General features: G+C 42.6%; 1 protein-coding gene across 3 annotated transcripts in view; it reads right to left on the bottom strand.

Moving 5' to 3' along the window:
- ACER3 (alkaline ceramidase 3) overlaps positions 1 to 13,634 on the bottom strand; it is a 50,819-nt gene extending 37,185 nt beyond the window's left edge. Inside the window, exons 1-3 of one of the 3 annotated variants that reach the window (XM_042838203.1) lie at positions 2,025 to 3,150; positions 1,027 to 1,264; positions 432 to 521 (exon numbers count right to left, since the gene is read on the bottom strand). In XM_042838203.1, coding sequence (XP_042694137.1) covers positions 432 to 441 — 10 coding nt within the window. In that variant the 5' untranslated portion in view covers positions 442 to 521; positions 1,027 to 1,264; positions 2,025 to 3,150. Of the gene's footprint in view, positions 1 to 431; positions 522 to 1,026; positions 3,151 to 13,511 lie in introns of those variants that run through there. The other 2 variants (XM_042838201.1, XM_042838200.1) reach the window with 2 other exon arrangements.
- Between the last annotated feature and the right edge of the window lie 242 nt (positions 13,635 to 13,876).

Below are 13,876 nucleotides of genomic sequence, written 5' to 3'. Positions count from 1 at the left end.
GCAATCAGCAAAGGAATTAATCTGAAGAAAATCCAGTAAGTTTCCATACAGTACATGCTATATATTGTCAGTGAATAATAACTAACTCAGAGGCCAGAAGATGTTTGCATCACTGATTTTCCAAAATCCAGCATTTCATAATTGCTGAGAAAACCCAACTACACAGGATCAGCTGGTTTGGCTACTACCTTCAATCTGGAACTGCTTTCACTTAAGTTAGCACTAGGAGGGCTGTCTAGCAATTAGATTTCAACTTACACCAGCCATTTTTAATATCTTCCACTTCAAAGTCCACAATAACTGCACTCCAGAGCATCAGGAAATGAAAACTCCTGCCTCCTTTTGATATTTCAGAAGGACCTTGAGGGGAGAAAAGCGAGTCATCCTGACGGGAATTCTGCCAGTAGGTGATTACTGAGCTCCCTACTTACTGATGTGCATGAAAGATCGATGTCAGCTTCCTGTTATTCAGAGAAGCACAACCCAGTGACTCCAGGCTGGAGCACCAGAGCAATCCTGACCTTAAAGAAAAAGAGAAGGTACTTTTTAAATGACTGATTCCTACCTCTTGCAATTCAGGTCTCCTTTCCATATGCTAAGGAAGTCTTGATGTCCTTTACATGGACATTAACTGAAGCTACTACTTGTAGCAATTCAGCTGCAACTTACGTTAGTCATCACAGTCCAAATAACAACATGGGAAAAATACTGAAGGAAACAAATAGCAATGTGACTACTGAACTACTGAACTGTATAAGCTGCATATGAAAACTTACTCAAGAACCACGAGAATTGGTCCAGATGCAATACAATCCAATGGGTTATTACAGGGACTGATCTCCCTAAGCTGTTCCTTTTTTTTTTTTTTAATTTAGAAACCTAAAGACCAGGCTATTATAAATAGTAAGAATTTTAACATTTAAAGGTCGGTAGAACACCACAGGAAACTGTGATAGATTAAGCAGATTGGAAAGGAATACTGTATTAATGCAGCTATGCATAGGTTTAGGCAAATAAGAAACGTACCTTAGTGTAATATTATGAGAAAATCTGAGAGAGACAAGTCAGAAGGGGCTCAGGTAAGAGCAACCAGGAGCACTACAAAGGAAAACAGGTGGCCAGCTAGGAGGTTTTGTGCTTGAAGTCAGCATCCCAGACCTGTGCTTTGACCTCTCTTGGCTGCTGCTGCCTTGCTGGGTCTTCAGTTCTCTGGATCCTTAAATATACACTGGTATCCTTCAAACAAAACTGCACAGGTAAACCACTCCAGCGATTCAGTGGATCAGGGAGGGGTAATGAGGTAATTTCAAGGAAAAAAAAAAAAAATAGATTAATTATTAACAACGCAATTTGATTTTTATCTCCAGTGCTTTTATGAGCAGTTCCAACATGCTGCATCAAGCAAGAAGTGCTGACTTACAGCTTTATGCATCTCATATCCCAGCAGCAGAACTCATCCCTTGGCATTCAGTGTACCCACTCAGCCAATATTTCTGTAGATGCTTCTACTCCAATTACAGTATTGCATGACACGTTTGTGTTCTTCAAAACAACCAACGTGTAGAAGGTAATTAGAAGAGAAAGCTCTCAATGCTGCTAACAGAGCTGGCGTGAGCAAGCTCAGTTTGAACACCCACACTGTACAGGTATTTTCTAATGCACAGCCCTCTCCTTGCTATGTCTCCTTACAGCTTCTGTAATTGCTCTAGGTTACAATTAAGTTATCCTTTTCCTGACTCTCACCTCTATGAAAATCGCTTTGCTACTGCGTAATAAAAACACTAAAAAATTAGAATCTAACAGGAGACTGTTCCAGCACTGATCTTATTCCTTATGTTGCTCTAAAAATAAAATAAATGCGTGAAAGCAAATTTTAAAATAACTCCATATGTTTCTTCATTAGAAACTGATAGCTGCACAACCATGTAAAATAATGCAGACTTCAATTTAGATGGTGAAACACCCATTGTTGGACTAAGCAGCTTTTGCTTTTCCCTCTCAAAAGCAAAAAAAATACTCATTACCTATTTAGTTTCTATTATTGCTGTGTCTGAACCACTCCAGTCTTCTGTGTGTTTATCCTTAATACCCCTGCGAGGGGAAGACAGGTTAGAAGAGAGTATGTCCAGCCACTCTACTACCCTTACCTAGCACAATAACTGACTTACCCACATCATCTCTTCTAATTATAGTTTCAAAGTATGCAAGAGTAAGAACTGTAGTTCCTTAGGTACCAGCTCTTACAGCATTTAGCATAATGGAGTTCTCCTCCTACTGGAACTCTTAAAGAAGATAACAAAATGAAGGAAAAGCACATGACAGCCCCACACGTGGATGTGTGGTTCTTCTGAGGGTGTGACTTGAGAGCATGAAAGACAGGGGATGTTCTCAGCATCTCCTCTGTATGGGATGAAACCAGCTGTGGAAAGAGCATCTGCCCAGGACATCAATGTGATATCTTACTTCAGGATTCCAAAGCAGAGGTGGTCCTTCTGTCACTTCAAGGGCACTTTTTCCAGCGATAGAAGGGAGATACACAGTAGGGCTGCTGTGGGCTTGGACTGTCCTCCTTTCTCTGTAGTTCCTCACTACTGAAGGCCAGTTTTGATAATTATCTTCCTATGGCTTTAACCATGCCTATCACATCCAGACACGCCTACAGTACAAGGTGTTCTGAAGCATTAATTAATATTTTTGGGGTTCAGAGGAAAGTATTATACTAAATGTAACAGTATTTGAGAACGAAACAAAAATGCCAGAATATATCCTTGACCATTTTCTTGAGTTTGCAAGAAGTCTGAACGAACAAGACAGCGAACACCTCCTTACCACTGTACTTTATTTCCAATCCAAGGCATCCACAACTACCTAGACTTCATTTTCATTACCAGTAGCTGATATGCCATCTTTGAACATTGCTTTTCTGGAATATGGGGAAAGAAAGCATCATTTCCCTGATAAACGCACACCTAAGACACAAGCAGACCAACCATTGGAAGTACACCTGGAAGGATTTTGCAGGTAAATCTGAAGTTAAAACAGTTAACAGACACATCATTTGCAATATCAATCTAGAAAGCACACTGAAAGCAAGTACCTACATCCGGAAAATGCAATCAAAGTGTAAAGAGATTAGGCTGAGATGATGTAAAGTTTGAATATTACATGTGATAAGCTCATTGCTGAAGGGCAGATTTGCTGCCACTACAGCCTTTACTGGAAACAAAATAAAACCTATTTGAAATGTTATTTTAAGACAAATTGATGTCAGACTGCCAAGAAGCTACCAAGAAAGGCAAGCTTACTCTCGAGCCAATGTTAAAACTGAAGTGATTATGATGATGTTTGTTACAGAGATCATCCATTTAATTTGATTTTCATCATACTTAACTCCTTGTTCACCTTTCCTCTCCTATGCTGGGATCAGTGTACTGGCTTCACACTCAGTGCCTGCACCAACTCCTCTAAGCCTGAGATTCTCTGAGCATAGAAGCACAGCTTCTGGCAGCTGACGTTGAGTTAGCAGAATACATCCAGCTCAGCATCCTCTACCCTTACTCCAGATGCAGTGCCTTGAGGCACAGTATCCTATGGGAATGGTCTCAGAGGCTTTGGCAGCTCCTTCCCAGGCACTGTGCAGTGAAGCATGAGAGCTCAGCATCTCTGAAAGGTGAGCAGCAGAAAATAACATGGATCAGTGCTTTTTTCAAGATACCTGCAGCATTAACTTTAGAAAGCTTTCATCAAAATCCAAACCCTCTTGCTTTCCTGCCTTCCTGACTTTCATCATGGATTTCTCATGGGTGTCCAGAATGATAAAGCTAGAAGTCTCTCCTACTGATGATTCATCTCACACGGATGATAGGAAAATGAAAGGGAGGATGGGGTGTGATAAATGTAAATTGAGATGATGAACCAGCAGCAACCACAGCCTGAATCAGACACACAGCAGCCACCACAATACCACTTGATGACTTTTTCTCTCTCATCAGCAAACCAACAGAAACCTCCATCCAGAATTAACTGCCATTTTTTCTTGCAGCACCACCTTAAGAACCGTATGGCTGCCAACACAATGATCACAGAATCACAGAATAACCAAGGTTGGAAAAGACCTTCAAGATCATCCAGTCCAACCACCCACCTATCACCAATAGTACTCACTAAACGATGCTCCTCAATACAACATCCAAACCTGGTGTAGGGAACCTGCTTTGGCAGGGGGGTTGGACTCGATGATCTCTGGACCTTCCAACCCCTACAATTCTGTGATTCTGCATGAGATAAAGAAAATAATGAAAAAACCAGCAACCATCTGATCTCTGAAATGACTGACTCTTATTACTCTTACTCACTTCCTAACATCCAACTTTACTTCTTTTAGGTTTTTTTCTTCTAAGTATGTCACCTTTAAAGTCTTTCTAACAGTTTGTAATTCAGGTGACAACCTCCTGCAAGGACTTCTGTACCTCATTCACTAACCCAACATTTGAAGGCTGTGTCTTCTCCTGGTCTGCTATTTGTAACTCCTTTTACTTGTCATTTCAACACAACTTGCATGTTCTCACTCGAAAAATTAAAGTAGTTGCCTATTAGCCCACAAATGTTGGCAAAAGCTATTTATTAAGTTCTTTACTGTGAGAGTGGTGAGGTGCTGGAACAGCTGCCCAGAGAGGCTGTGGATGCCCTGTCTCTGGAAGTGTTCAATGCCAGGCTGGATGGGGCCCTGGGCTGCTATGAAATGTGGAGGTTGGTGGCCCTGCAAGTGGCAGGGGGTTGGAGATTCATGATTCTTGAGATCCCTTCCAACCCTGGCCATTCTGTGATTCTATCTATGTGAAAATGAAGATTCTTCTCCATAAAGACAGTAAGTTTGAAGTCTAAGTTGAACAATCTCACAATCTAAACCAAATATGGGAAGAGAGAATGCAGTGCATTGAAGACTAAAGCTTTACACACCGTCTTTGTTTAATACAGTAGCTGCAAAGAAACAATTCATATGTTAGCTGGAAGACATTTGGGCAGGAAGACGATCTACTCTGCAAAGATAAGCAAACTGAACACAAAATGAACCAAGTTCCCAGCACAACTGCTGGCTCAAAGACTGGCAGAGGAAACTTTTAGAGGACAGCTCTGAGACAAATGTAGAAGTACAGCAAAAGTGGAAGAAAATATAAATTAACACAAAAGACATATGGAAATCACTGTGGGAAAGTTCAAGGACAAAACAAGAAAAAGAATAGAAGACCTCCCAGCAGGATGTGTTTAGGAAAAGGAAACATTTCTCTACAGCCTACAACAGAAAAGAGGAAAAAATACAGGCAAATTTAAGTATGATGGACTCAATTTTAGCATTCGAGTATTGTGCTCCCATTGGACATCGTATGGAAGACAGTATCACAGGAAGATAAACTTGGGCCTTAAAAGAATTAAGAGCCATCAAGTCCCAAACGCCTGAGTGAAAAACAACTGTGATATCACAGACCACAAAGCCATAGCAGCTTGGTTAAGTGAAGGAAAACAACATCTGCTGGATGATTTCACTGCCCTGCCACACTTCTCTGCTACTTCCCGAAGCATCTATGCAGTCCAATTGAGCTGATTCTTCTTAGAGCCAACAGTCACCATTTCCAAAGAGCCACAAGCAATATAAACCAGCAATTCTCACCTGGTTTTCACTCTGCTGCTTCTGAAGAAAGTTATGATCTCCCACATTATGCAGCTAGCTGCAGCTTTATGGAGAGCCATTTGCAGAAGCCTGACCTGCAGGTAACAGTAGGCCATGAACACAAGCACCTTCCTTTTGCTCTCTTTCTAAGCTTCTGTTACCAAATCAAAAGTTGGTAGAAAAACCTTTTGCTTCTCCAGACTGCTCTTCCCTTCTATTCATTTCCACAGCTGTAAAAACAACTTGGGGGGGAGGGAGGGGAGGAAAAAAAGACGTTTTTTTACTCATGAGCAAAATATCACCCAGAGCAATTTTGACATATATAAATCTTTATTTATAAATCAACAAGAACCTGAAAAGAGCTGTGCCCTATAGGAGGAATGTGCCCTGGCCCACTGCAGTCCAGAGCCAGCATAGACCTGGCTGTCCTTAACAGCACAGCAATGCTGGAAACTGCTTCAGAGCAAAGCCAGGTCTGCAGATACTATTTCACAAAGAAGATATGCAACTAATTCTTCAAGGATCCCTGTGCTTCCTCATGGTAAGGTCAAAACACCCATTAGAGGGGATGGGAGCAGCATGCTTTCCAGTTGGGAGGCAAACCATGGTCCAGACAAATGGCTCTGACTTGGGAGGATGGAAATATGTGATGAAGAAATGACAGTGGACAGAATTACTTTGTCCCAGGATCATCAATGCTCCAGGCTATTATTAATGCTTAACTATCTTACAACAGCACTACAGTCTCCTTCCTTTTGGTCTAATACTTTATCTGATTTCTGGATGCTGGATCTTGTCCAAATGAAGGCCCCTATCCAATTGCAATTAGCAATTACTGAAAATCCAGCCTACAGAGCAGTAGTATCTTGAGCTTTCACTGCAAATAATGAGCTCATTAAGGCATTGTGTAAGTAAGAGAGCTTCCAAGGTCATGCTTTATGACCATAAGGTTGATATACTGAAATCCTACTAGCTGGAAACCACACAAGTCATACACAGACATCCACTGCCATACATCCCAACTCACAGGGAAGCAAACGTGAAGGAAGATATTGAGAGGAAAGAAGGGTTGGTGTAAATTACACATTGTGTCCCGGATACCCACACCTGGTGCAAACCTGCAGGTAGAGGCAGATGTCCAGCTCACCCTCAGCATTGTCTTTCTCTAATCCTGCCTGTTTACTTTCCTGCCTAAAGCAGAGCAAACCTTGTCTTCTCCTCAAACCCGAAAGTCAAATCTCAAACTGAAAGCCTGAAAGTTGCCCAGCTGACAAGAACTTCTGGTGATTCATCTTCACCAGCTCCTCTGGTTAGAGAAGAGAATCAATAGCACAGTGTTGCTTGGACCAGGCTGCAAGGGAAAATAACTTCTTGCTCACACAGCCAGCTGGAGATCCTTCAAAAGATGCCTGTATCACTGCTAGGTCACTCCAAGGACACTACATTCTGAAAACAAATCAAACCAAGGAATAACATCTCCCCAGCAAAACCAATGACAATAAAAAAAAATGATACAATAAACTAATGCCCCAGGACACAGCTGGAAAGCAACATTGCTGCTGGACATTAATCTCAATTTGGAAATAAAGTTTTGGAATTTCCCTCAGGAAAGATCTGCAGTGTAGAAGGCAGGTTGAGTCACCAGTTGGAAAGGTCAAGAAATGGAGAGAAGCATCAGATGGTTGGGGGAGGGCTGAGCACCAAGGGTGCCTCTCTGCCACCAGAAATGAATGAATGAGAGCTGCTACCTCCCAGGCTGCAGACACACTGGTTCCCTTTAAAGAAATAAATAAGCCTGGTCAAAATACTTTACAGCACTGAGGGACAAGGTTTAGCAGGCATGGTGGTGATGGATTGACTGTTGGTCCAGATGATCTCAGAGGTCTTTGCCAACCTTAATGATGATTTTATGACCTGTGTGAGCTAGCACAAGAAACCTGAGTATTTACGCTCAGTTTTTTAGATGCACAAAAAGATCTGTGCCCACATTGTCAAACCTAAATGCTACCCATAAAATCACTGCAACCCTGCCCAGAGCTTGCCTGTCTGGGATACTGAGATACTCAGATCTGTCAGTGGTAAAAAAGATCAGTGCAAAACCAGTGCTTCTGTTTTCTGAGCTCTAATATTGTCTAGAAATTTCTTTTTACCTGACACTTTCCTGACTTCTTTGTAATGCTTCCAAAACTACCAAAATAGTCAAGTGCCTTGAATTCATGCAGCAGCTTTTCTTCTCTGCTAATGGACTGAAAAATGGCTGTAATTAATGAGGCAGGCATGAAGAGTTGCACGGATAGAAAACTCAAAGCCAAAGGTAGGTAGCTTTGACTCGAGAACTGTTTGCAGCTGGACTCACTCCCAGCATTGTACGTGTTATTATTTGATATGTACTTTGAACTAAAAACTCTTTTTGCATTTTTTAACCTCTCACGATCTGTGAACCTTCCTGTGACCCTCTTTATGCCACTGAAAAGTGAGAGAATGGCCAAATAGTGCTTGCAGGCCCTGCAGGACAAAATGACCATATACCACTTAGCTCCTGGGCTTGAAAACAACACCGAGTTCCTCTGAACATTTTTACAGTGATTAATATTATTCTTTTGTTTAGAAAACATCTTCCCCACTGTTCTACAGAAGGCTCCAGCAAATATGGAAAACGCATTACAGAAACAGCAGTTTCAAAAATCAAAGACAGACTCCAAACAGACTGAAGACATTTTTGTTTTTCAGTTGGGACAGCTGTCACTAAAGGCTCATTTACAGGCATTCAGAACTCAGCAGTGTTCCTTTACCATAATTTATTTTACATTAACTTTCCCATGCTTAGCTAATAATACATACTCTGCAGATTAATATCGTGCAGTTCATAAGTTTCTCTGCTTCAGCCTGCATGAAGCAGAACTGAACTGTACAAATGCCACTGCTCTGTTACCATGTGGAGTGGCAGATGTCCAAATGCCAGCTGTACAAGTACCGAATGCGAAGCACTAATTATAGAGTAATTAAATGCTTTGTTAAACCATATTTAAGGCTTTTATTGTCACTTAGTAGCTATACAACACACACGAGTTTTAAGCACATCCACAAGGTGAGGGATAGAAGAGAACAAGTTCACTGGGCAAGCCTGGATTTTCCTGAAGCCTTTGACCATGCCTTTTAATGAAAGCTGTAAAAGTTAAGCTATCATGACATGACAGGTAGAGGAGCATCAAGGATCAGAGACCCACACACAGAAAAGGAAAAATTATAAATCAGAGCAAGGCTACAAGATGATCTTCCAGCTGTAGCATACCCATATACAAACTAGGAAGAGAAATAAAAATAATGCAGCAGTTATTTGCCACTGACCAAAAGTTACTTGTAAGCAGAGACAGCTGTCTGCCTAACGAGCTTCCTTCTGCAACATCCCTCTTCGAATAAAAAGACCCTTCTATCAACTTCCTTTTGTCCACAGCACGAAAAACCAAGTGAGAAGTGTTTGTGCTGAAAAGCATCCCGCAGCTCCACAGTGCTCTGTACACTCCACCTGACATTACAGGCACCATCAATTAGTTTAATCTTCCCTTACCTTTTCATCTCTACCACCCCCTAAGTTGAGGGAGCTCCCTGAAGGAACCTGATAAGTTTAAAGAGGAAATGTGTGATGCGGCTTCCTGCAATCAGGTCATTAAGGCTGCACGTCCAAATCCCTTTCAGTCTTGAAAGCTGCAGGGCTGTGACACTGTCTTCTTTTTAAACAGCACTTTAGAAACCACTGGTTTCATGATGCCTTTAAATAATTCAGCTGCAGCCAGGCAGCTGGGCTGATCACACCCAATTAATCCTCATGATTCTTCCTTCACCTGCCACTTCATGATAGAAAGAACAGACAGAGCTCTTGAAGCCAGACAGTTTGGGTTTATTTCACTTCATTTCTTTCTTTATTTTCACTCACACAGCAATATCAAGCTTTTCAGCCTCTGGCCCCTTTTCAAAGCCTCTGGCAAAGGAAGCAAAATAAAGCAGGATGTTCGAGAGGAACAGGTAAGAGTATATACACGGCAGTCAAAATCCAACATCCAAGATGTTTTCCCAACTTTAAGTACATTAAGCAAATTGACAGGTTCCAAAGTAATGACTCCCATGCAGAACAGAGATACAGGTGTATTTGTTGACAGCTCAATTTTTTTATTTTTTTTTAAGGCTTGCTCAAAGAAAGCACAGGTATTTTTGTGTTAGTTTCCAACAGAGAATTCTCTGATAGTAATATCTATGTGAACGAAATCTCTTGTATCCAACAACACAGGTAACAGCCATCTCACCTCTACCTCTCATCTAGATGAAAAATAGGAAGGATTTCAGAAACACTGGCAGAAGTGGCTCTAATCACAGAGTTGAGTTGGAAGGAACCTTTGAGGCCATCTGGTCCTTTGCCACGAACAGGGACACCTACAACTCGATCAGGTGCTCAGAGCCCAGCCCTGCTTGACCTGAATCGTAAGCAGACCAAAACAATGTCTTCCCCTCCCCCCCAATTCAACCCCCCAATATTGGTTCTATAAGGAAAGAACAGCTCAAGAAATATGGTAAACAAGCATTCAATGAAAACAAAAGGTAATAAAAGCATATTTTCTTAAATGAAGGTGGCAGAACATAGTGACACAGGATCAGAGGCCAAGAAAGAAACAATCTGACAACAGTTCCTTGGAAGCCTGAAGCTGCTTTCAAGATGCTTGCCACTGTCTGTGCCAACATGAGTTTACTCCACCTGAAAGCAGTTCTGTTGTAGGCCATGCGCATTACTCACAGACAACAGCACAAGGCCTTATTCCACACACCCAGAAACACCACCAAAGTTTGATCAGAACTGAAACCAAACACTGAGTTGGTAGCAACAACAGATTCTTCTGACAGAGAATCATAAACCCTTTGGAACCACAGCACAGAAATTACGAAGATCAGTTATATCCACTTTCCAAAGCCTACAAGACACGTGCTTCCCAGAGTACGGATGCAAGAAGGACACAGTACTTATCATACAAATGTTCAAATCAAAACAGAGCCCAAGAACTGAATGCTATATGGGTTAAACTCACCTGAAACATCACCCCTGCGAAACAAGGAATAAACTGTAACAACACGACTTACATTTGACCTTGTTCTGTTTGTTTGGGTGGGAGGGTGGTGGTGGTCTTATTTCGCTTCTGTTGGCGCACAAAAGCTCAGATAATTCAGCATACACACACTGGGAGGTAGAAAGGATCAGTTCTAAAGAAATGCACCTGTACTGCTTGCCCTCTAGCTCATGAGAATTAATCCAAAACTCCAAGGAACACTGACTGAATTTCTACACCACACAATAGATGCATCAGTGAGGGATGCGAGAGTCATTTCAGCATCAAACACAGGCTGGTGAAGTAATTATCTTCATCTGCTTCTCCATTTCAATCAGTTTAATATTATTTAGTTAGTCATCCACCTACACAAGGAAGGAAAACTGGCTAGATGCAAACTCAAAGGCACGAAAAAAACAATTTTCCTTAGTTAAAGCACGAGTCTTTGAATGCAAGTCCTTGTTTTTGGGGCATACGAAGGCATTGCAAACTTGACATGCTAAATAAACAAAACAAAACAACAAACAACAGTCTGCACCACGTTACCTTCACACCTCTGAACAGGTACAGCTGATGAACTGCCGTTGCTTGCTGTTTCTTTAAGAAGTGAATAGCAAAGAACTGCTTCTGGAACACAACTGGTAGCAATTTCTACTAAAATTAGTGTATAAAAATAAATTGCTAAATGGCTCTAGGAATTAATTTGCCAAACAAGCTTTCAGTTTGGCTCTTTGCATACTTCAGAAACCTGAAGAAAACATAATATTTGATTTGGACCCATCAGCATCCTTCAACTTTGGGTCTTCAATGATTTCTTACGAATTAATTACAATAAATGTTTAATGAAAATATTTTAAATACACCACCAGCTTAACTGAGTGGTACCAAGTCAGCCGGAAGTCCAAAAGTGATTTTTGCTATTCAATAAGGTAAGACAAAGTAACAGAGCTTTAAATATAATTAACTGCAACATCACAAATTACCACAGTGAGAACGGGGAGAGATGCAAGAAAAATATTTTTGTACTTTCTGGTTTCTTTGCTCTCTGAATTTGAGTTTTTGTTTAATTGCTTTTCTTGCTGAGCTTGGTCCATTTAAGTGCTGCAGCTTACAGCACAGCTTTCATATGCAGTTGTTTCAGCACAACTGACGGACCAACAAACTGCAGTCCCCAACACTAAAACCATAAGGAGAGACCAAACCTTCTGTAATTAATCCCTTTTTACTTTTGCCCCTAAACACACACCTTTAATCTCATCTTCTTTGTCTAATCTAGAAGCAGATGAAAACTATCAGTTCACACACCCAACAGTGCAGGGGTTACTTCAAAATTTACATGCTAGCCAAATCTACTTTCACATGGTGAAGTACCAACTTCCTCTTCCCCATGCAGATTATCTCTCAAACCAATTTCTGCCAAGAGGAAAACACAAAAATACATACTCTGCAAAACTGTCACTCTATTTAAGAACTCCTACGTTTGTCCCACTTTAGAGTATTAAGCCCTCTCTTAGCAGCCTCTTTTCAGCCATAAATCTACACCCCAACATCCCTATTCCTCTCAGTTTCTATGCCATCCGTGCTCATGTTATTCACTCTTTCCCATTCCCACACTCTGAAAACCTCAACAATAAATAACAACTATTTCTTTTGGTCCTCCACCCATGTCAGTGTTTGTCACCCACTCGCAGCCCGGGAGGTACACCCAGAACCTTCACTCTCCTGCATACCACGCTCTTCCAAAGTGCTGCTGAAGCATCCCAGCTATGCAAAAGGCCCTCTCAGGCTTCCCACTCCAAGCATTTCAGGTTAGAAGAGCCTGTTCAGTTTTCGAACTACTTTCCTATAGTTTTAAGACTTCAAAAGCACTCTCATCAAATGGACATGAAAGCCTTCGTAGGACAGGGTTAGGTGGCAGTACAAAACTTCTACATCATTTGAAGCCACAGAACACAAAAATACGTAATTTTTCAACAACACATTAGAGACAGGGCTTGATTCTTTACTCCCTACCACGACATACAGCATCTCAAACCCTCTGAACCCAACAAGCCTGTTGGATGACTGCATAGTTCAAACGCCTTCCCTCCGAAATACACTGGAATACATTTAAATTCCTGACTGCTCCTGAAGAACAGAGTTTTGAGGTCCACACAGCGACCTGTCCTCTTGCTGCTCCTCAGAGCTATGCCAACAGGTGGGGCCCAGCTACTATAAAGCACCTCGAGGAACTGGGCAACCCAAGATCAGGCAGCTGAAGATGCCAGCTCTGTATAAAGATACCCACTGCTGGCTGTGGACCTGTAGCGCTCTGGGAAGGCTTCCTTCTTTGGTTATCCACGCACTGCTGCAAGAACACCTTTAATGCAATGGCAAAACCCTTCAAACCCTCCACAACCTTCAGGCACCTTTTTGCTGCTTGGGCACAGCCAAAAGGGCAGAGTCTGGGCAGAAGGGACCACGAGATGATACACTGGGAGAAACGGCCTTCCTTCAGGCAGGGATCTGGGGAAGGGGGAAGGGACAAGCAAAGCCCTCAGGGATTTGGGGGAAAGGACCCATTCTCACCCACCGGGCTGGCGGAGGGGTACGCCTATTCCCCAGCCCACACCATTCGCTTCCCGTAGGATCACGAAGGAAGGGGAATCCCCCTGCCCTAGGGCACAGCGTGTGCGGTTGGGGGGCCCTCACAACACCCGCGGGGGAGCACGAAGGAAGGGGGGAAGGAGGGGAAGCCCGGCTCCACTCACAGAACTCGGCGATGTGGTAGGAGACGGCGTAATTCTCCTCGCACCACTCCAAGGTGGAGGTCGGAGGGCCCCAGTAACCCTCCCGGTCAACGGCCGGAGCCATCGCGGCGCGCCGGCTTTAGGCCACAGCGGAGCAAAAAGGGAAAAAAAAAAAAAAAGAAAAAGAAAAAAAAAGGAAAAAAAAGCATGGAAAAAGGGGGGGGTGGGGGGGAGGGAGGGAGGGAGGGAAGAAGAAGGTTGCCGGGCCCGGAGATCTGAGGGCGGAGAATCGAGCTGAGCCCGCCCGCTTGAAGGCGGAGCTGAGCAGAGGAGGCACCGCGCGTCGTCATGGCGACCGCCGCGGCCTCGGGGCGCGTCTTGGCCCT

This window comes from Centrocercus urophasianus, unplaced genomic scaffold, assembly GCF_019232065.1.
Source record: "Centrocercus urophasianus isolate 14NV4802_14NV808 unplaced genomic scaffold, USGS_Curo_1.0 seq_74, whole genome shotgun sequence".
NCBI classification, from domain to species: Eukaryota; Metazoa; Chordata; class Aves; order Galliformes; family Phasianidae; genus Centrocercus; species Centrocercus urophasianus.
Note: the sequence above shows the minus strand (reverse complement) of the source record. Positions and strands in the feature narration are given on the sequence as shown.